The sequence below is a fragment of the Eretmochelys imbricata genome, chromosome 4, assembly GCF_965152235.1.
Source record: "Eretmochelys imbricata isolate rEreImb1 chromosome 4, rEreImb1.hap1, whole genome shotgun sequence".
NCBI classification, from domain to species: domain Eukaryota; kingdom Metazoa; phylum Chordata; order Testudines; family Cheloniidae; genus Eretmochelys; species Eretmochelys imbricata.
Window position 1 is genome coordinate 57,869,565 of NC_135575.1, and position 24,148 is coordinate 57,893,712.

Sequence of the window (24,148 nt, forward strand, 5' to 3'; positions counted from 1 at the left end):
AAAATTATCACTGCACATATAGACAGTGCCCTAGCAGAAGTCTCATTTCTAAATATTTCCTCCCAGCAGGTATATAAATATTCACAAAAATCCAGTTTGTAGTTTGCTAATTACTTCTTCTTTTACTGGGTGTAGTGCTGGTAGAGTTTTTATGACCTGTTGCTTAGCAACTTTTATCAACAGCAGCAAAGCACTTTCCCTTTCCTTAACCTTGTTAAAGTTAGGCTTGATCACCTTTAGCACTCATCAGCTGAGGAAAATTATTTCTAAAGTAAGGTAAAGTTGCTGCTCAGCATCTATGAGCTGCATCCAGGATGAGCTATCTCTTCTTATCTCCTGAATTGCCTTTGCCCTTTAGTCCTCTCTCTCCTCAAGCTTTTAAAGAAATCCAACGCCATGCTGGGGAAGCCTGGAGACAGGAGGCTCAAAGAGAGGCCAACTGTGCGACAACCTATTCTGCTGGTTATGGAAAAAAGGAGCTGGCTGACCCCACAAGGTGGAGCACCAAACCCTCCTCTCCTACCAGGATAAACAGACCTCATCCACCAGAGTAAGGTTTATTCCTATTTAGTGGAGCCTACAATACATAGTTTATGTGAGTGGAAAAATAAATTCCTCTTAGAGGTAGAGGCTAGGAGAGGTTTATTACACTAGGCCTTTCTTATTCTTCATCTCTTCTAAGAGGAATTTGAACATACTAAACTGGAATGAAACCTGACTGCTATAGAAAACGAGTAGGATCAGTTTAGAAATCAAGAATAACATATAAAAAGATCACCTAATCAAATTCGGCAGGTTCTGTTTAAGACCCAGGGTTAAGTTAGCCACATTTCATTTTCAATCCTGGAATGGGAACAGCTAGTAAAGAACTGCAAGAAGGGTTTCTAATGAGATCATAAACTGCAAGGGCTCGTATTCTTTATGATGTCATCAGAATCTTAACCTAGAATCGTTTTATCATTGCCTTGCTACTCAGATTTTAATTCTAGATCTAGCTCTGTTTTATAAGTTAAAGAACTAGAGAAACATATATATACACACTACAGCTTATCTATCCATTTAACGATGCAGACAACTTTCACAATTCAGGCATTACATTCAAGAATTGATGGGGCAGGCTGTAGCTTCTCTCTCTTCCTCTCTGGTTTTTGGCTCCTGTCCTCTACCAGATTCTCTGAACCTGTTAGTAGAACAGCAATTAGCAGTAGTGCTGTATTGAAGAACAGTTGATGATATCATGCACACATCTTAGCGTATTCAAGTTTACACAGTGCTAGAAGATGGAAACATTTGCAGTGTACATGCTTATAAAAATCCATTTTTGATGAAATCCTTATTCAAGTCTAACAAGAAACAGGAACCATCCATCAAGAAATCTCAGAAAGTACTTGAAGGTCAAAAAAAATTGCCTCCTTTTGGTTCAGCATCCCTACTTGGCGGAAGCAAATTTAGTTTGCCACAGTAGCACGCTTTTTGCAAGCTGTCGAGAGAATGTGATGTCATTGTTTATCCTGATTAATATTGGGTCTGAGGGAAAACATCTGTTAGTATTTGTTGCCTGATAGAGCCAAAACATGTATGTGACTCATGTCGTTAATCAGAAATAGAGTACTGAAAGACATTCAGTAACTTAGCAATTGCCTAAAGTCTGAGTTTGTGATATGCAAGTTGAGACCCCAGGTGTTGCACGATTGCAACCATCTTGGCCTTCCCATATTGTTAAGTCTGAAGGGGGATCCCAGCTAGATGGGAGCAAGGCCTTGGTATGAAAAAGGGGTCCCAGTATGGAACCACTGGCCTAACTAGAAGATCTAAAATACATAATGTTGTTCCTTTAAAACACAAGCAAAAACCCCTTATAATGCAGACTGAAGAGTAAAAATATATTACCTTACCAAAAAACTAAGGGTGAAATCCTGGCCAAATTTAAATCAATGGGAGTTTTATCACTGACTTCAGTGGGGCTAGGATTTCACCCTAAAATATGCTACGTTGTTGTAGGTGAGACTTTAAATGCCTAAATGTTATGAATTCTCAGGTACAGTTGTGGCACCAACCTAACTTTTGCTGCTCTCGAGTCTCACCTGCCATACATGGTATATGCAGGCCCCCTTCCTACTCATTATAAAAACAACTGTAATTCTGCTCCTCATATCATGGACTGTTCTCCACCCTGCATCCTCCTGTTACTCAATATATGGGCCCAAAACACTCTACATACACATATAAGCAGTTGTTTCTTCAACTCTGGGCTCCATCCCCTACATTCACAATATAACTTTGTTCTGAGGGTTTTCTCTAGTTCCCATTCTGGAAGTATCTAGGTGCTTCCCAGGTAAATTAAATCTGTGTTAGATCAGGAGAGCAGGCAGCGATATGTCTGCACATAGGTGAAGAATGCATCAGAATGGTGTACTAATGGGGAAGAGTTCGGACTGCATGCGGGAGGTGGGCTGGAGTACAGTGTTTGGAAATGAAGTAGGTTCTGGAACATTAATTGACAGTTTTCTGACTTGATGATATATGTATTCCTTCCTTTCATAATGTTGTAGCAAATTTGGGGCCTGTATTCTGCTGTACTAGTTCCCAAGAGGAGGAGAAAAAGGAAGATGTAGTGAACAACTTTCCCTCACCCAAGCAGCAGAGCAGGATCTTTGAGAGAGTGAGGGGGAAGGCTTACTGGCCTGTGCATCATGTCTCTAAGGGACAGAAATTTACCACTTGGTTAATGGGGTGTCTTTCCAATGTACCAGGCAGCCAGTGCTGTCAGCACCAAGCACTGAGAGCTCACATTACCCCCATTCACACACTGACATTGTCCCTTCTGGCAGTGGAGAATCTTGCCCTGGCTGGCAGAGTTTTGTAGTTGATCACTATTCAATCTCACAATGCCAGACACAGCAGGATTTAGGGTAAAATATTCCAAAGCACCTCAGTAATTTAGGCATCTAAGTCCCATTTTCAAAAATGTTTTAGGCATTCAGGGCCAGATTTTTAAAGGGATTTAGGTGTTGGTCAGCTGAGAGCGCCAACACACAACCCCTGGGTTGCTTAGTGGAATTTTCAGCCCCAAGTTAGGTGGCTCCATGCTACCTATAGAATCCTTGGGGATAGTTAAGCACTTGAAAAGGGGGTTTTCACAAGTCAGCCATCTAAGCTAGCCAGGAGTGAAATGCTGAGAAGATTGGTGGGGAGAAGAGGGGCAGGTCTAAGGTGCCTAAGAAGCTGACCTGCTGTGCCTGGCTGATGAGCCACAGATAAGATCCCTTCTTCCATTCCGGATCCTTAGCTGCAAACGGTCTCAGAGAGTTAAGAATTGTCTCCTGCGATCCTGCTCCTAGAGACATACGTACGAATCTTGTAAAACAACTATAGAACTAGAATGGCATCTCCCATGTAACATTTTGAAAAGTTATGCCTTATTGACCAGCTAGAGCATAATGAATGTTCTAAGTGCCAGGGGAAAAGAACAGACCTTTTTTGGTGCTTAATTCCCTAACGTTTCTTCTGCCAAAGCAGCTTGTACTGGGCACTGTCAGAGACAGGATACCCAACCAGATGGACCATTGGGCTCTTGTTCTTGTGTTGATGGGCATGGCATTAAGAACCTAAATAAAACAGATATTTAAAAATGCCTGCATAACTTATTATAAATAAAGAAACCTGACCAATGACAAGGTAAAGATGCTGCAAATTTGTCATATTGCACAAGCTTATAGAAATAAAGCAGCCTTTTGTTTGATCTAAAAGACTTAAACATTCTCTCCCCCTGTGTGTTCTCTAGAGTATTTATGGTAAACCAGCTTCATTATATACCTGGATATTACAACAGTGATAAACAAACTGCTTCAGATGACAAAGGTAAATCTAACACGCTTGGTTATTCTGAAGATGGTTCCTTAGCCAATCTGGCAACCTCTGTGATTTCCAGATTCTTGTTACTGATGGAGCAATGACAATGACTTAGAGGTATGGAGAGATGTAGGTTGGGGGGAGAGTGAAAACACTTGGAAAGTTTCATGTAGATGGGAGGCAATGAAGAGACATTAACAGAGCAACTGGGAGCTGGCCAGAGCAGCTGCAGGATGACCGGACCTGGGCTGCAGCGTTTACAGGCAGTGCCTAGATGGTGCTGTGGAGCAGTGTTCCTCAGCCCTGCAGCCACCAGCTAGCCAGAATCTGAGGCAAGGGCAGCTCAGCATTCAGTATGCCTCTGCGCCTTCTGGGGGTGCTCCCTCTAGCTAGTCTGGTCAAATGGGCCAGGCAACCCGGGCAGTTACCAAGTAGGCCACCAGTCCAGGACTGCCACAGAAAGATAAACAATTGTTTCAGGGAATTGTCAGATGAAAGACAAGCAGTTGCAAAATGGCCCATGGACAATGGGTACAAACAGGGGTTGACTGAAACTCAAAGGAACCTGTATCTGATCCAACCGAAGTCCATCCTTCTCACCCTCCCCAATCAAATCTTTTCCCTCCACCTGTGGAAAATTCCTTGTTCCTGGCCCAGCCAATGCTACCTCCAGCACTTTCTGGGTAATGTCCCCCCATAGATCCAAAGTTTGTGGGTCCATCGGCCCCCTCTGATCCCAGGTCCCAAATCCATGGAGGCTAAGTTAATTCACCCACGGGAACAAAGGAACACTGGCTGCAGACACCATTTATTGAGGTCACTAAATGTCATCTGTCATTAGACACATTTTAATATTATATTTGAACACAGACTGCAGTAATTGCTATAATTTATTCCTCCTACTAAACTTAAACCATGGGATGTTTTAGTATGTCTGTCTATACATGTGTAAGCAGCATTATTTTTAAATAAAACACCCACAGCATTTCATTAATAGCAGCATAAGATTTGGGGATCACAATTACAGAAGTATAGTATTAACTCCTGGAGCTTCTTCACATAATTACAGTGTAGTATCATCACTTTCACCATCAGTCTTTCTTACTGTATAACACAATTTATTTCTGAAGTTAGAGTTCATGGATTGGGGATCTGGATTGGGGACTGGAGACATGCCAACAAATTAGGGCTATATTAAATGACCTTAATTAAAAATATATTGAAACTAAGATCTTTTTCAGCAAGACAGAGTTCAAGCTGTAATGTAGGTTTTATTTTGAAGCTGTTGGTGAACTTGTGAAAGGCAATTGTAAGTACTCTCCATCTACATTATCAGTAGTTCATAAATAGCAAATATCTAGCTGTCACTTCTGTAAGGAGGATGAGGAAAAATGAGCTACAGTAAAAGTGGAGATCTTTCTGTGAGAGAAGGTAAAAATTAAGTTTGTTACTGTTAGGGAATGTGACTCCCTACAGTATAATAGGGTGCTCCTTCTGGTTTCTATCATTTTGAGATATTTCAAATTCTTTCTAAACTCGCACAATTCAGCAAGATACGCAAGCACGAGTAGTCTGACTGAAGCCAATTATATTGATCTAATATTTAAGAAACACCTTATTTATTGTTGTCTCAATCATCTTCTGTGTAATAGTCTATATTAAAATACTAGTTAAAAACCTTCAACATTCTTTGTGATTTCCTATAACCATGGTAACTCAGCAATTGAAAGGTAAAGACTACATAACTTGGAGATGTACCATAAGTTCTAGTCATCCCAAAGCCTGCATGCTGCTGTGTTGCAAGTATTCTTTATTATTATATGGGCCACATTATCATTACCCTCATTCACTTGAATGGGAGTTGCCAGCATGTAGCTGGGAACAAAATTTATCTGTCTTTTGTCTCTCTCTGTACCTTGAGAAGCTGTACTGCTGAAGTCACTGACTGACAAAGTGTCAAGTTACCAGGTTAGTCTCCTTCACTTGTCTCCGCCAGAATTTTTTTTTGAAAACTACCAAAGAAACCTCCATGATGCTTTTCCACCACACCAATGAAAAGTGCCACATCAATGGTCCAAATAGAGTGGTAAACTCTCATCTTCTCAAAGAATGGGAAGTCCCACTTCTACACTGGCCGTTTACCTCTAGCTATAGCTGAGTTTTGCAGAATGAAAATCCTTAAACACCAGTAACAATATTTTGCACGGATCTAGCACTTTGCATCTTCCTTGTGCTGTTTAAATCTTCAGCTCAGTAATCGTCTATACACCACTGTGAGGGAGGCAAGTATCACCTTGATTTTATAGGGGAGGAAACAGCCAAGGAGACGTTAAAGTGACTTGCCCAATAGCACACAGCAAGTCAGTAGTACAGCTGGGGGGATTACACCCCAGGAGGTTCCTGGCTCTCACTAGACTACACTGCTGTTTAAAAAGGTCATATCCCAGAATGGTGCACAAAGTTACAGTTTATTATTGATAATGATCTAATAAAGGGCTCTAGCTGTATTAAAGAGTCATTGTATAATATCTTTAATAATCCAGAATTAGCAACTCAGTAAAAGAATTGTAGCGTTCCATTGTTATGGGGCAGCAATGCATCCATAGTTATTTCTCATTGCTCCATATATGCATTTTTTGTGCAGGTTGTTTCAACACAGTTTTAATTAAAACAAATCGCATTCAAAAAGTAGATGTAAATATTTGTAACTAACATTTATATTACTTAGTATATTAGATATACTCAGCTCTCAGATCTTGTTTAACTATTTAACCCAGATTGTGCTTCTTGGACCCATGTGCACCGGTGGGGCTCTTTCCCCACCACTGCAGTGGCGACCTGGCATGGTCCATGCTCTGCACTGGTGAAGTGGAAGGGACCGGCCAGGTTAGGGGGAGGATGCACATTGCCCCACATCTGACCAAGTTTCAAGGAAAGTTCCAAGGAAATTTCTCTGATAATTTAATAAATACAAGCCCAGGTTGTATTACTTTTCTGTCCGAATGTGCTGGAGGCAGCCATGGTCAGCGGAGAACCTGGTATTACAGTTCCAATGGACTGGTGTTGCTGGGGAGCCAGTGGGTGGGGTGGGAGAAGGTGGCTGCTGAGGAGGCACAAAGCCTCCAGGCAGATGGACCTGATATCCTTCAGATCCTTGGGGAGCTGCCAAGTTTGGGAGCAGGCCTTGGGCCTTTCATTCAGGGAGGCAAACCTGCTCCTCACATGGCAAAATGTGGCAGGCAAGGTGAATAACTGCAAGGAGATCACCTCCTCTGTGGCCCCATCCCACAAAATTTCCCCAGGAGGGTGGAGGATGAGCTGGGGAGACACTGTTTAATTTGGTAGCCTAATTTTCCTCTCTGTGTATATTTGTGTACTGTAAAATTCAACAAAACATCTGTTGAACTTAAAAACGATAATCAACTTGATAATGTATCAAGAAATTGGACTGAACATTTTACTCACTCTAAGGCTTTCATTTCTTGTTTTCCTTCCAGGCAAATGCTATGAATATCCAGGTTACAGAGACGATTCAAAGTATCTCGGACAACAAGTAGTAAGTACAGAATTTGAAGTGAATTTGTACCTGATCATTTAAATCTATAGATCTTGTGTTGACAATAGAAGGCATCAGCATTTTATCCTAGTCAAATGACTGAAGATTTATAAACAAATGGTTAGCTGCTTGTGTCTGTTGTTCTTCGAGATGTGATGCAGACGAGTATTCCATGTGGGCATGTGCATGCCCCACTCACTTGAGCCAGAGAACTTTGCCTAGCAGTACCCTTAGGGGGGCGCTCGTGCCCTGGAGCCGTATATAAGGCTCCTCCCCTGCTCATATAAGGATGGCACTGCCCCCAAACCCCTCAGTTCCTTCGCACTGAATATCAGGAGTACAGACTCTGATGCAGACAGGATGGAGGGTGGATCATGGAATACATCTCGAAGAACAAAAGCAACAGATGGGTGTTTTTTCTTCTTTGAGGAGATGCAGCTGTGCGTTCCTTGTGGGCCACTTGCAAACAGTACTAATAGGAGGCGGGGCTCTGAGTGTACTTACAGAAGGACTACAGGACTGCCTTCCCAAAGTTTGGATTTCATCTGGACGCAGCCTTAATGGCATAGTGGTTTGCAAAAGTACGCACAGAGGACCAAGTAGCAGCCCTACAAATGTCCAATATAGGAACGTCACCTAGAAATGCCGTTGACATCACCTGAGTTTTCATGGAATAAGCTCATAATCCTTGAGTCAGCGTAGTCTGGGCTATTTCATGCTGTCATGATACAGGAAGTCATCCACCTGGACACTGTCTGTGAAGAGACTGCTTGACCCTTCATTCAGTCTGCATATGAAACAAATAGAAGAGGTAAGGAATGGAAAGGCTTAGTTCTATCCAGATAAAAAGCTAAACATTACTTGACATCCAATGTGCGAAGATGCTGCTTCTCTGGGATTGTACGCAATTTAGGGAGGATATTTAACTTGGTTCAAGTGAAACTGGGAAATCACCTTAGCTAAAAACTTTAGGGTGTGGCCGCAGGGGTCCTTTGTCTCTACAAAACTGAGTGTAAGGAGGTTCTGCCATCAAAGCCTGAAACTCACGCACTCTCCTTGCAGATTTACTGCCACAAGGAAGGCATTTTTCTGACACACAAAGGGGAAAGAAGAAGTTGCCAGAGGCTCAAATGGAGGTCTCATAAGAGCCTCTAAAACTGAATTAAGGCCCTACAAAGGAACCAGCTCTTTAACTGATGTGTGGAGATGAGTGACTCCTTTCAAGAACCTCACTGCCATGGAATTTGAAAACACCAACTTCCCACGCATAGGTGGATGAAATGCCAAAATTTCCACCAGGTGGACTTTATAAGACCAGAAGACTGAAGGTATAACAGATACTGGCTTGTATCCAGGATATTTTGGAGTGTCGGTTGATCTCCCTGGGCTAACTATCATACCGAGAATCACTTCCATTTGGTTGAATAGGCTGCCCAGTGGAGGGCTTCTCCCTGTCAAGCAAGACCTGCTGGACACACTCTGAACATCAGTCCTCCTCCTCCTCATTTAGCCATGCAGTCACAACCAGGGAGTTAGGGGCCTGGCGAGAGTAGAAACCCTCAAACCCTTGCATGGGAACGAACTATTGTTTCTCTGAATGCTTTGCCATAAGGGCAATGAAGAGGGGGTATTCCAGAGGGCCTGTGCAGGCCTTTAATTTATTGGGAGGGCTACTCTCTCTGGAGCTGATGATTGGAGAATATCCAGCAGTTTATGCATAATCTCCTGCAGGAATTCCCTGTGGATGCCCAAAGTAGTGGTCATATTCCTCCGGAGCTCCTGATACACTTTAAAATCCTCGGGCACCGAGGGAGAGGAAGATTCTGTCATGGTAGAGTCATCCAGGGAGGGTGAGGAGGCGGTTCACTGCGCCAATAATGAATCATGTTCTTGCACCACAGGATTGGGTCAGAAGAGCCCCGTAGGTGCCGAGGGAATGGACTCAGTGGTCACTTGCAGCTGAGACAGTATGGGAGCAGGAGTCACTTGCGGGACCAGTGATACCTCTCTGGATTAGGTCAAGGAGTAGGACACTAGGGACTGTGGAGTGTCCCAGGGATTCCAAGAAAACCACTAGGTATACAGATAAGGTATTGGTGGTCAGTAGGCACCAAACCAAGAGCCCCTATCCTGATCTCAGTACTGACAGGGATCAAAGGGCAATCTGACGAAGACACTGACCTGGATCTTGAGAAATCTTGGAAGTTCTGTGGTGACAAACGGGGGAGCCAGCCCTGATAGGCCAAACAACTGATCAAACTGATCTGAAGCCCAATATGGAGGCATCATCGGTGCTGAAGAGGAGTGGGGAATTAGCACCAATGGCACCAAATGGAACCCACTCCTGCTTGGTACCAGGAGAGACACTGGCACCAAGGCCAGTACCAAACTAGATGACGGGATCTGCCACCATTACAATGACAGGACCCAAGGATGCACAACATTAAGAGGGTCTTCGGTGCCAGACCCAGTCTTGATGCCACAGTCTGCAGCCCAGGTGATGTGAGCTGCGGTTCTGACAGACCTGGCGGCTCTGCAACCTGGCCAGAAGGTGATGGAGGCAGAATGGAGGAAGAGCTGGTAAAAGTCATAGCACTGGAGAACTCCTGAACTAGAGTCCAGGACGGAAAGGCAAAGAATGTCGGGTGCTGCCTGGTATGCTATTGGCATGGAGATGGTTGGCTCTGGTGCCGTCGTCGTCGGTACTGGACTCAATGGACACCCCGTGGCTGAAACCGCTGGGGACCGCTGCCTGGGGCCGCAGACTGAGGCTGCTCCGCTGGCCCGGGACTGCTGCCTGGGGCTGCCCGAGCAGCGGCTGGTGTGGCTGTCCCCAAGGCGACCTGAGCATCTGCCCTGGAGCATCTGCATGGGCAGCCCTGGGGTCAGGCATACTGGCTGCTGCAGAAGTCATGGAAGTTGCAGGAAGTCATGGAATCTGTGACTTCTGTGACCTCCGTGACAGACACAGAGTTCTACTCACAGCCTGCTCCAGAAGGTGCTTCTTCAACCACAAGTCTCTTGACCCGAGTCCTCTTTGGTGCTCCATCTGCAAGTTATTCACAATCTTTAATGTGTCCCTCACTAAGACACAACAAGCACCTTGGGTGGGGGTTGCTGCTGGGGATGGCCGCCCTACATGATGTACAATGCTCGAACCCCAATGAGGGCATCTCACAGGGAAGCCAACTACTCTACTAACACAAAACTAACTTTTAAACTACACCTAAGATACTGTTACTACTATATACGAGCAAAGTTCTCAGAAAACTGATGGTGGAAGTGTGAGGTGAAGACACCAAACAGCTCTGACTCTAGCCATGGGCGGTGAGAAGGAACAGAGGGGTTTGGGACGGCACCACCCTTATTTGGCCAGGGGAGGGGATACATCGGCAAGGTGTGAGCGCCTTCCCTACAGGGGTTGCTAGGCAAAGTTCTCTGGCTCTGGTGCACAGCATGTGCACATGCCCACATGGAATATACGGCTGCAACTACTTGAAGAAGATTATAAATTATGATGGGAGAAACACACATGAAGAAAATGGGGGTAATTAAACCAATCTACTCAGCATCAATTTGACTTCAGTTAGACAAAGGCGTTCATTTTGGGACAGCCCATTTCAGGCAAACTAGAAAGAGAATTTAGGAGAAAGCAACAAAGATACAAGGTTTGGAAAATAAAATCTGTGAGGAAAGAGTTAAAGACTAGAGCATGTGTAGTCTGCAGAAAAGACAAGTGAAGGGGTAAGGATGCAGTGCTCTTGTCTTTATTGTAATATCTGCAGATGTATTTGAATTAACAAAGCAATAAAGGCTTTTGGTGTTGCATTTTCTTTTTAATGCTTATTGGTTGAAGTAATTGGATCTGTTATTGTGTTCATTAGGAATACCTGCTGGGCTTCTATGGCCAATGACTTGAGAACAAGACCTATTGGAGGTCAAAACATTGGAGGGTCTGCTCTGAATAGCTCCCAGTGGGCAATACATTTAAAATGGGTTTAATGTTTTACCACTTTTAAATACTGTTCTGTTTTTCCCCTCTATCTGGCCTGCCTTAGTATTGCATTTTTGATTGTTTGGAGTCTAACTAGCCATTTGGCAATGGACTTGGAAGATGTACCCTCATCAATTTAGTTTTGTGACTTCTTTGTAAGGGCAAGTTATTGCACCGCTGAAGTCAATGGAAGTTTTGATATTGACTTCATTTGGAGGAAGATTGAGCCCTAAATGCTAGCCTGTATTTCTTGAATGGCACTGGGGCATTTGCTCAACCATCCTGTCATCATTCTGTGTGCTGAACTACACACACACACATACACACTCTCTCTCTCTCAGAAGCTACACCTGCTAATCATAGATAATACTCAGAGATAGTGGGCCTGATTTTCAGAAGTGCTGGAGCTCCTGTTGATGTCAGCTGGAGTTGTGAGTAGGCAGCTCTTCTTAAAATCAAGCCCATATAATAAAAAATGCCTAGTTACAGCAGGTCTGCTTGTTTTCACATATCACTGCAGTGCTCTCATTTCTGTTTGCTGCTGCTCTGTGGAACTTTGTTAGGACAGCATCACACAATATATCTGAATATAGACACTTGCTCGTGATGTATTGTGATGTACTCAGATTGGCAGCCTTGGTAAAAGGAGCAATGATTTGTTACTGTCTTTATACAGGTGTATCAAAATATGTACTGTGGTGCTTCAAAGCCACATCAGGCAGCTCAGAACAGGATAAAAAATGCCAGTGAAAATGGTGAGTATAACCCTAAATCACTCCCCCGAGGCCTCATTTGCTTCCCTAAAATATAAAGCTTCCATGTTTCAAATTCCCTGCTGCTTTTCAGCCTATTTTTTTTCACCTCTTCATGACAGGGGGCAGAACGATTAAGACCATGAAAAATTTTGCAGTGGAGAGTCAGAAGATGCAGACTACACCACACAAGGTAAAGTCCTACAGCTGTCATGTAAGTAGATTTCATTGTATAACTTTTCTAGAACAGGCCCCTTGTGTGGCCTAGGCAGAAGACCCAGGTTCTAGAGCTACTCAAAACCAGCCATCTTCTCTGAAGGAAGAAATTCAAATCCCTCTTTATAACACCTCTGCGCTTTCTTCCATGCAGCTTCCAGTACACAGTATGCCCAGGAGCTGGGCAAATTTTCTGATCAAAACTTTTTTCAGCAACAAATGCAGATCTGGGCGAACTGAAACGTTTTAAAAATTCATGCAGAATTCACCAAATTGTTTCTGTCAGAAAAAAAATCCCTCCAAAATCCAACTGTTTCATTTTAACGTTTAAAACTTGAAACATTTTGATTTTTTTAATTCAAATTTTTCTTTAATTAAAAAAAAGGCTTTAAAAAGCTCAAAATCAAAATGAAACATTTAGAAACAAAGCATTTATTTCCACCCCAAACAATTTTATTGGAATTGCCAGCAAACCAAATAATATCAGTTCTTTGCACAACTCTAGGTATGACCTTCCTGAACTCATCCATAGAGCCTCTACCCTGTCCATATTTAAGTCCCTCTTAAAGACCCATTTTTGTCATGTTGTTTACAGTGAATCAAGTTGATTTGTATAGCAATTGCCTATTATTGTTCCCATTTTCCTAGCCTCTGTTTACTTGTCTATCAGTCTTTATATTGTGATCTCCTCTGAGTAGGTATCATCCTTCTCAAATATTTGGAAAGTGCCTAGCAGTGCCCATTACGTGCTATAAATGAACAACAACAAATCCCACTTTTGCAAAGCCCTTTTGTGCCAATTTCTTCACTGACCATATCTTTGCACTTTCTTGGAGGTGAGCCGTCTACCTATTACTAACATTGCAATTGATTCAACTTTATTGTGTGTCAGAATCTCCTACCTTGTAAATTCTGACAGATCTTTCTCCAGTGCTAGATTGCCAGGCAAGGTAGAGATCTTGACAGCAAGAGACACCTGTCAGATGTAATCTTCTGTACCACTGCTGAAGATGGTAAGGGAAATAATGATGCATCACCTACCACTTAAAATCATGGTGTTGGATAAGGTTTCCCACCAGTCCACTCTCAAAATGCTTCTGGCTTCTCTCCAGCATATATAGAACTTCCTTCACAAGTGTGAGTGATACTTCAGAATAAAGTCTTAGCTCAGAATCCCAGGACTTCCTGATTTACACTATGTTTTTTGGGTCTGTCTCATCACAATGAGGCTAAATGATGTTGATCCAGATGTAAAGACATAAAAAAGACTAAAAGCACCAGATAGTATCGTGGTTGGTGCTCTAAAGATACAAGCTAGAGGTCTTTGGCACTGATAGAACTTCAATATCGCCAGCTAGGTAAATCTGCTTTATAGAGTCATGAAACAAACTTTCAATCAACTTAATCTAAACTTGAAGGAAAATCTCTCTTTTTTTCATATCAGATGTAGACGCAATTAAAATATAAAAAGCAAATCAAACATCTATGCTCTAAAATATATTCCATTATATACACACATTTTCCAGAAACTTAAGAGACCAGCAAACACCGAGAGACTAAAATACCAAGAGTTAAAAATTCACAGAATCCATAGAAGGTTCACCTTTGTGGTTCAGAAGAGACACCTCTTTATTCTGTTTTGCCTTCTGATCAGGGTTCTTTGAAGCCGTCTTCCTGCAGAGAAGAAGAAGAAGAAAAAAGATGTTGCCACTAAAATAAAAAAGCAAAGTGATTTACTGCTATATGGTATTTAACTATAATCTGGTATTTGCAACATTTCTTATGCTAAATAAAGGAAACACTGTAGTGAGGTAAATTTAGACGTTTTGGCAACCTAAACAAAGCAGGAAGAGTAGATGTATTTGATCAAAGGATGGGAAGGGACAGTTACTTACCTATGATTGATCTTCTCTGAAGATAAAATTTGACTGAATTCCTGGTTTTGAGTCTTGTGCTTTTGGTGTGAGATGGAGAGCTAGTGGGAGTTCTTCACTTAAGTTATTTTGCTCTGGGTAGGTGAGTGTCATGAACAGACTGTCAGTGTCTCAGCAGCAAAGTGCTTCTAATCCCCCCTGAATAGTTTATGCCAGAAATAAATATTTATACCAGGGGTAGGCAACCTATGGCACGCGTGCTAAAGGCGGCACATGAGCTGATTTTCAGTGGCACTCACACTGCCTGGGTCCTGGCCCTGGTCCGGGGGGCTCTGCATTTCAATTTAATTTTAAATGAAGCTTCTTAAATATTTTAAAAACCGTATTTACTTTACATACAACAATAGTTTAGTTATATATTATAGACTTATAGAAAGAGACCTTCTAAAAAATGTTAAAATGTATTATGGCACGTGAAACCTTAAATTAGAGTGAATAAATGAAGACTCGGCACACTGCTTCTGAAAGGTTGCTGACCCCTGATATATATGATAGTATGATCAGAAAGAAAGTAATCAAAAGCTTTTACTTCCCAACTTTCAGTGGAAGTTGAGTAGGCAAGCAGGGAAGCAAGTCAAATGATAACTTCAGAGAAGCTAACTTGCAGGTTAATTTTCCCTTCTCTGCACAGACTAAATTGACTGGATTACTACTCTTAGAGGCTAAAAAACTTAAAAAGGGCTCCACAAAACAATGCATTTTCCAAGCCATAAAGAAACAAGAAATTATCTATGGTTGTTTTGTGTGTCTCAGATCACTGTGGAGAATTCCTGAAACCACCTCTACTGCCAAATAGGAAGTGGGATATTTGGGAAAATATTGAATAGATGATAAAAAGCCAATGGCAGGACCACATACGGCTTGCACTCCTGTCAAGAAAAATGAAAGAACAAACATTCTTTTTGCATAGTTACCTAGTGGAGGAGCTGGACCATACACTAGCAAAGTAGGAAAAAAGACTCTCATTCCTGTAACAGAAAAACTGTTGGAAAAGGACCACCTTAATAAAGAATCTGCAGGGACTCTTCCCTGTGGAAACTACTTTGGGGATCTGATTCAAAGCCCATTGGTCAGATGCATTGTTGGTAGTAGTGGCCAGGAACCGAAATTTCTGTTCCATGTGAAATTCTGACATTTTGGGGGGAAAAATTAATTAAGAATCTGAACAAAAAAGTTTGCTTTAGGTCAGTGAACCTGTTTTAATTCATTTCTATGTTGACTTATTTTAATTGTATTTTAAATTGTATTATTTTTCACATAATTTAAACAAATTTCAATACAAAATCATTTCAAAATTAAAATCACAATGTTACATTCTTATAAGCTTGAAATTGAATGATTTGCCCTTATCAAAATCCTCATTTTGATTTTTTTTCCCCAAAACAAAATTTCATCAAAATTGATGTGTCCCTGTAGAACATTTTGAGGTAAATGGATTGGCATTTTCTGCTTGAAAAACACTCAGAAAATTTTCAGTCAGCTCTAATTGCTGGCTTTTATTTTTGCTTTCCTCTGAGTCATCAGTGGCATTTAGTGGAGCAGGATACCAAAACAGAGGAACCAATGATGTGATCCAGGCAGAACAAATCCTATTTCTGCATAAGGGACAGAAGACATGCATGTGTGAATGCCAACTTATTTCACCGGATACAGCCTGTGAGGAAACACAATTGTAGATTGTTCCATAACTACCTGTCATATGAGTTGGAATTTGACTAGGATACTGAAAAGTGCCAAGTGATCTTTAATCAACACAAGTGGCCATGATGCTGACTGCAAAGGTGGAACCTCCAGCAGCTGTGTTCAGCACCACACCAGGCTTTAATTCATCACTAAGAGTATGTCTATAATGCAGTCACAGGGTGTGACTAAAGCTTGAGTAGACATACTGGAGCTAACTTTAATCTAGCTAGCTTAGGTACTGGCACCGTGTACTGACACATGGGATAGCCCCATGAGTAATTACCCAGGGTACTGGGTGGGCTTGTACACCCCACACGCTGCCATGGCTTCACTGCTTTGGCACCTAAGTGAGCTAAATTAAAGGTAGCTTAAGTATGTCTATTGGAGCTGCAGTAGCAACCCATGACTGCGGTATAGACAAATGGGAGGAGTGCCTCCCATTGAAATATCTGCACCACCTACCACTGGAAGGTCTTATGAGATCTTCTATTCAAAAATTAACCCAGCCTCATACGCTTTAGTTTTATGAGAGTGGACAGGCTAACACCACAAGGTGATATGGCTGCAGTCATGTTACTGAAGTGTTAAAGCAATTCATACATATATAAGCTTTTATAATGCACTTAGAATTCTCTCCTAATAATAATTAGATGTGATTTAAATTTTATTATAAAATTACTGACCGTATCAGAGAGACCACCGAAAAACAACAACAATCTCGAAAGACATTTTATGCATAAAATGTGGTATCGAGAGATGTCTGAACTTTGGGAAAGTGATCTGTCTGTGGCCCCTTAATTATCTACATCTGCCTGGTTTGAGTGGAGAGAGAAGACTGCTGCTTCCAGTTCTCTTGAGAGAAATCTGTCACTTTTTGAATAAGAATGAATCTTGACTGATGAAAATGAGATCTCTGCACTGTACCACCATGTAATGGGTTTTATTTATTTTTAATTGAAATGCTTACTTAAAAGATAGTGCATATTCCTTAATTACATTAACATTCTGTTTAGCTTTTTCATTAGGTTCTACTTACATAGTCACATTAGAAATAGCTAGATATACAAAAATGAACTCTTAAAGATGATTGTGTAATAAATATTTAGAGTGCAAACAGGCATCAGTCTAGTTACACAAGAAAAAGGAGCTATTCAGTTACATTTAAGAAATGTCTCTTGTATGAGTGACAGAGAGCAACATATGCCTAGAGCTTTATTCTACAGCATCATGCTTATAGAGCAATAACTCCTGCAAATATTGGTTCATATTTACACTCCCATACCAATTATTATTTAGCAAGAGATACTAATGGTTTATAAGTAGTAGGGCAACAGTTCCGTGTTATAATGCATTACAATTCTATGTAATGCATTATAAAAAAATCTATTTGTTCAAACAATACAAGAGATTTTAGTCATGTGAATTAATTTGTTCCTAATAATAATCTATTCTGCTGGATCTAGCAGGAGATTTTGCATTAGCTTTTCAGCTTGTTTTAGAGTGAATGATTTTTGTAGGAATCCCAGATTGCTTTGTGCCTTAAACCCATCCATCCAATGGCTGCTCTAGGTCTCCAATGAAGACCCCCTTGGAACTTACTGTTCACTTGGATTGTATTTGCCACATGAAGGAAGGGCAGAAAGTTGTTTTTTGACCAGGACGCAATCACTGCCAGTACTTCAATCTCTCAGCTGATGGGCTGTGGAAAGTGAAATGGCCTTTCCTCTTAGGCCTACGCTGATGTCAGGATTTGCCATTAAAATGTGGGTCTCCCAAATTGCACCAGAATATCCTGGCCACCTTCAAAACTGTAATTATAAGAAGTGAGCACAAGGGTGAATGGGAAGTAATAGAAAATATGTCCCACTTTTTGGCACCTTTAAACACTGAAATATGTGATGGGTTCTAAAACCCAAGTCAATTGCCACTGTCTGAGGCAAATGTTTCTGTGAAACTCCCAATTGGATATTCTATGAAACCCTTTTAAAAATCAAATCTTTTGTTCCAGCCCTTGGCTGAAGATTCCAGGCTTCAATCAAAAATAGCAAACAACTTCACAAGTCCTTACCTACGGTCTAGCCAGCCACAAAATGAGACCCTTTTAGCGTTACTGGTCACATCAGGCCAGAAAGAACATCAGCGTGGGGAGTCTGAGCACAGTAATCAGAGCTAAAGAGCACTTTGCTATGTTTTATTAAAACAGGCAACTTTCCAGCAGAGTAACAAGCCTGAGTTTGTCGTTTCAATGAATCACTGGTTGAAGAAAGCTGGAAAAGAAGGTACATTAGTTTTAAAATCTATAAAGGTAAAGCATAGTGGGAACACCAGGTTTCTGTATTACAGAGGACAATACAGGAACATGGGCCACCATTTCAGTAACTCTGTCCTTAGTCCATATTTTTCTTAGAGATTTTTTCCATGTGTGAGGGAAGGGGCAACTCCAAATATTAGACACAATTCGGGGAAGGGAAAAAAAGAACAGAAGCATGAAAGCTTCCAAGAATGGGAAGTTGTCACCAATTATGTAAAAGTAGGCAAGCAGACTGAAGAATCAGATCGTTCAGTACTGCTGCATCTCATCAGTATTGTTACTGCACAGCAGTCACTCATGGAATTCAGTCCCTCTTATAGATATTCTCACATCCAACTTGTAAAAATCAGCTGCTCTGCACATGCATGCAAGCACAACAGCTGGATTGACATGCGGCATAGCCATATCTCTAGCCTACATAGTATCTTGGGATACTAATACTATGCAACATCTAGTCTTGATGTTGGATAGTATCTTGCAACTGTGCAAGATACCAGGCAACATTGATGCAAGATACTATGCAAGAGCTGTGCAACATGTTTGTAACAAGACCACAAGCCAAATAAAACCATGTTCTTACTGGGTTTAGATAAAAGCTCAAAACTTAGCTTAGATTTGTCAAAACATTTGTGACTCTTGAGCAGATTTTTGGTTTCATACCAAAAGGGTGTGAGATTCACAGATCTACATGATTTTCATGAGAAGCCAGCTGAAAGTTAGTAATCTCAAGTGAACTTTGCATTGAGTTTTTAGGCACAGGAGGTGCAAACCCACAGAAAGTAAAACTGACGGAAAGGTTTTCATATGAAACAACTGTGAATTGAAGCTAGTGAGTTTCAACACAGCTCCTAGGGCCTGATCCAATTCCTATTCTAGTCAATAGGAATCTTTTCCCTGACTTGAATAGGAATTGATGAGACCCTAAACCACCTCAGTACAGCAAGCAGTGGAAGGTTATTTACACTGATCCCTCTGCAAAGGGATGAGAATATGCGACAAACTTGAGTTTTATTTATCCTGCAGTAGAAAAACGAAAGAAGTTGCTATTAAAATCTTTACAGCTATTTTGGCAAGTAAATATTGCTGTTACTCCCTCGGTATTTCCTATAGTAAGTAGAAGGAATATTTTTGTATTATGATCTATTTTTTAATATTACAATGGTGACTGCTTTATGTGTATTTAAAAGATTCATCCTGACAAAAAATCACAAGGCACCAGGCCAGATGGCATCCCAGCTGAGGTTTTTAAAGCTGGTGGAACAATACTCCAGCACAAACTTTGCCAACTTCTCGACAAACTCTGGACCGGCAAAGAAATTCCACCTGACTTTAAGAATGCCAACATTGTTACAATATTCACGAAAGGGTACAAATCTTTGTGCAGGAACTACAGCAGTATTGCCTCCTCGTCATCGCAGGGACAGTCCTTGCCTGGATCCTACTAAACCGCCTTCTCCCCCTTACTGAGGCACTCCTCCCTGAATCACAGTGTGGCTTCAGGCCATCCCGAGGCACAAATGACATGATCTTCGTGGCACGACAGATTCAGGAGAAGTGCAGAGAGCAACACCCGGAACTGTTCAGGGCATTCATCAATCTAACCAAGGCCTTAGACTATCAATCCTGATGTCCTATGGAAGGTGCTGTGTAGGTTTGGCTGTCCACAGAAATTCATTTCTATCATCAGACTACTCCATGATGGGACGACTGCCACCATTTTGTGCAATGGCTCAGAGACTAAACTATTCATCATTTGCACTAGTGTCAAGCAGGGCTGTGTCATTGCTCCAACACTCTTCTCCATTTACTTTGCTGTGGCCCTGATTCTCATCCGTGACCGCCTTTCTGATGGAATCAGGATTGAGTATCATATGGATGGTCAACGCCTCAATCTCTGACACCTCCAAAAAAATCTAAGATCACGAAAATTGGCATCACTGACCTTTAGTATGCAGATGACTGCATCATTCTTGCACACATAGAGGCTGACCTGCAAAGTACCCTAAATCTTTTTGCAGATGCCTATCACAGCCCGGGTCTCTCTCTCTCTCAACATCGGGAAAACCAAATCATCTACCAGCCCTCATCTGCACAAACTACTCTTCATACTCCACAAATCACCATCAGTGGAGAACCCCTGGAAAATGCGGACCATTTTCCATACCTTGGGGGCCACCTCTCCAAACAGCCAGCATTGACACAGAAATTGAATACAGGATCTGCTGTGCCAGCACATCCTTTGGAAGACTACTGAAACGAGTCTTCAACGATAGGGATCTGCAAATTGGCACCAAGGTCTTGGTTTACAAGGCAGTTATCATCCCCACCCTTCTATAAGGATGTGAGACCTGGGTAACCTATAGACGACATCTCAAGCGGCTGGAGTGGTTCCAACAGCGCTCCCCCAGGAGGATTCTCAGGATCAGCTGGGAAGAGCCATGCACTAACATCAGCATTCTCTCTGCAGCCAACATCAGCAGTATAGAAGTGCAGGTCATAAAACACAAGCTCCGCTGGGCTGGTCACTGTGTACATATGCCTGACACTCGCCTCCCGAAGCAAGTACTCTTCTCTTGGTTAAGTCAGGGAAGAAGGGCTCTTGGAGGGCAGTGGAAGCACTTCAAAGACATGCTGAAAGTACATCTTAAAAAGGGAGGCATCAACCCAGCAAACTGGGAGGACTTGGCGCAGAACAGAACACAGTGGCACCACACCATACACCGAGCCACAGCTCACTTTGGGGAAAACAGACCTGCTCATGAGACAGAGAAGCAACAAAGGAGGAAAGAAAGGGCACAACAGTCCAGCCAGCAACTATGTCTCCTCCAAGATTACAACTGCCACTTCTGTGGGAAAATCTGCAGGTCACGTATTGGGCTTCTCAGCCACTTAAAAACCTATCAATGAACCGACCCCCTTGGCACACATCATCCTCATATCAAGGGATAGCCGAAGAGAAGAGATTTAAAAGATAGCATAGTAATTTTCTAGGAAGGTTGTTTCTATTCTACCATTGACCTTTTTGCAGTGTTGTCATAGCTGTGTTGGTCCCAGGCAAAGTATATGAGGTAGTATATTTTACTGGACCAACTTCTGTTGGTGGAAGTTACAAGTTTTCGAGCTACACAGAACTCTTTCTCAGTCTGCAGAAGAAAGACAGACACTCTGCTTCTTTCCCCAGACCTGAACAAGAGCTCTGTGTAGTTCAGAAATGAGTACTTTCCAACAGAAGATGACCCATTCAAAGATATTACCTCATCCACCATGCCTCTCTCATTGGCTTGCTGTGTGATTTACAGCAAGTCATGTCACTCTATGGGCTTCAGCTTCTCCGATACTTAACCTGGGTATTAGAATATTGACCCCTTTTTTTGTCACGTATTTTAAGTTGTGTGGATGACAAGGGCTGTATACAAACCAAGTATTAATAAAATACTGAATAAAACATTTCTGCCAGTTTGGGGAGCTCAAACATGAACATGGGTCAAAAAATGTGATTCCTGCCTTGTGGGAGCATATTGCTACTAGACAGCCAATCAAGTGCGTCGAGTACAGTTGACTTTTAAAAAATGTGAATTAAGTGTTTGCAAAGGGTGCCTAATTGACAGCCCTAGAGAATATATCCTTTATTAGCCCACAGAACAGGATCTGTTTGAAAGGTACAGTGCAACCTTCTGCACATAGGGCCTTGGTCCTGACCTGAAGGGACCATTTCTAGGGGTGAGATAGTAGCTTACTTTCACCATCAGTCTTTAGCCTCTCTGCTGAGACTTGCCAAAAAGGAAGCTAATCAGCACCAAATATTATTGCAGTTGTTGTACTGTGGACATCTGTTCACAAGGAACAAGTGATATTTTAAAACCACAACACATATATATTTTAAAATATGGCTATGCAAAACTGATATGATCTATGACAAAAATCTCTACAGTTAGCATCAATTTAGATATGGGTATAGAGAAGCTATCTTAGGTAACTGTTATTGGTTTTTAATGTATCCTTTGGAGCCCTGTACTGTTGGATTCCTCATGACAGAGGCACTTGGCTTTACAGTCTGACAGGTAGAGGATTACAGGAAATAGTGCCAATTCAAATGTTTAAAATGCTCTAAAACTTTTCTAAAATAGCTTCTCTATAATATATGAGGCATATGCAGCACACACAAAATCTTTATACTATATCGTCAGGTATTTGCTCCCTCTAATTTTAATTGAGGGAATCATCCCATCTGTGTACCGATAAAGCCTTTATATCACCCCACAAACATATTCTGTACATGTCAGAAAAATTAATTTAATAAAGTTTTAATAACATAAATCAAACCGTGCAGTGTTCCGAGGAGCCAGAGACCTTTAAAAAGTGATCTAGCTTTTCTAGATATGCGAATGTCATTTTTTGATCTCTCTCTTCCCCCATACCAAACTTTGATTAATTTTAGTCTTACTATTTGAATATTTACTGTTGTCATAGACTTTAAGGCCAGAAGGGACCATCATGATCATCTAGTCTGACCTCCTGCACATTGCAGGCAACAGAACCTCACCCACCCACCCACTTCTGTAATAGACCTATGTTCTGTATGGATGTATACTGATCAGTGTGTGGCTTGGTAAGATATAGACTCTGCTGTTAGTCATCTCTAGAACTCTTTTGTCACAAATTTGAGTCCAGAGGGACTCTAAGGTTTGTGAAAGTTTGGACCTGTTTGGGTTGGTTTTGTTCCATCTCTAATTAGGAACTAAATACTGTCATTTTAGTTAATATGGCAAATCTGACAAACCGGATTTTTTCTTTCTTTCTTTCAATTACACAAAATGACCAGATCCTCAGCTAATGGTAATTGTGACAGCTCCACTGACTTCAGCTGAGCTATGATAATTTACAAAAGCTGATGATCTGGCCAAAATGTTTATTGTAAGGGAGGGATTAAGACATAATGAGGGTCTGATAGATCACTTTCTGGTATTGTATATGAAAGATATTATAGAAGCTGCCCAGGGTCTAGTTTATCCTCTATCTTTTTACTATTGATGCAGATTTATTAATATTTATAACTCAAAGTATACGAAGAATATTCATTTTACTTTTCCTTTGTTATAGAAACAGCTGAAGTGGAGAGCGCGAGGCAATCTTTTCTCAAACGTGACTGATTATGCAGCCAGGGCCATGTAAAAAATAGAAGCACCTTTCCTAGAACATAACTAGTTACCAATTGATGCAGGAGCAGGATTAAAAACAAGACTGAAAAAGCATGATAAAGCATTGTCGTAATCACTACTAGGTGCTAACATGGTACCCAAGGATTAGAATATTTGCTCTAGGAATACAACCAAGAATTCTCCAGCTAATTAGAAGTTTATACCATGTCTTGATTTGCACTGAAGATTGCTTTGAATAAAAGAATTCCCTCATTACAGTGGTTCAATATTCTATTCTAACTTCATTTCAAAGCTCTTGTTTTGGTAACTAGTGCCCTCACCTCCATGACCCTTGGCAATTTATGTCTGACCTTGGATCTGTGTAGATGTTTCCCCTCTCTCCATCTCTCCTGTGCATCGGAATGTCTTAATGGCATTATCCTTTTTTTATGTTGATGTTTACAAGACGTTGACAAAACATACACACTGTGTTGGATGACAGAAAAATTCACATTATTTCACCATAATGTACTAAATGAATATTAAAGGCCAGATTCTACCACCTTTACTCATAAAAAGGAGCACCTTACTCCACAATTAGTTTCACTGGTTTCAGTTGGGTTATCTGTGGAGTAAGATACTACTCAATATGAGTAAGGGTGGCAGAATCTGGTTGTAAATCAGCATGTCATAGCTTTTAAGGGGAGAAGGG

The 24,148-nt window shown here is 41.5% G+C and overlaps 1 protein-coding gene across 1 annotated transcript; it reads left to right on the plus strand.

The window, feature by feature from the left end:
* The first annotated feature begins 314 nt into the window (after positions 1 to 314).
* C4H4orf51 (chromosome 4 C4orf51 homolog) lies at positions 315 to 23,703 on the plus strand. Its single transcript, XM_077815342.1, has 7 exons — positions 315 to 550; positions 3,785 to 3,861; positions 7,350 to 7,408; positions 12,079 to 12,157; positions 12,277 to 12,368; positions 18,191 to 18,266; positions 23,399 to 23,703. The coding sequence occupies exons 1-7, from the start codon at positions 315 to 317 to the stop codon at positions 23,446 to 23,448; spliced, it is 669 nt and encodes a 222-aa protein (XP_077671468.1). The 3' UTR covers positions 23,449 to 23,703.
* Positions 23,704 to 24,148: the final 445 nt, after the last annotated feature.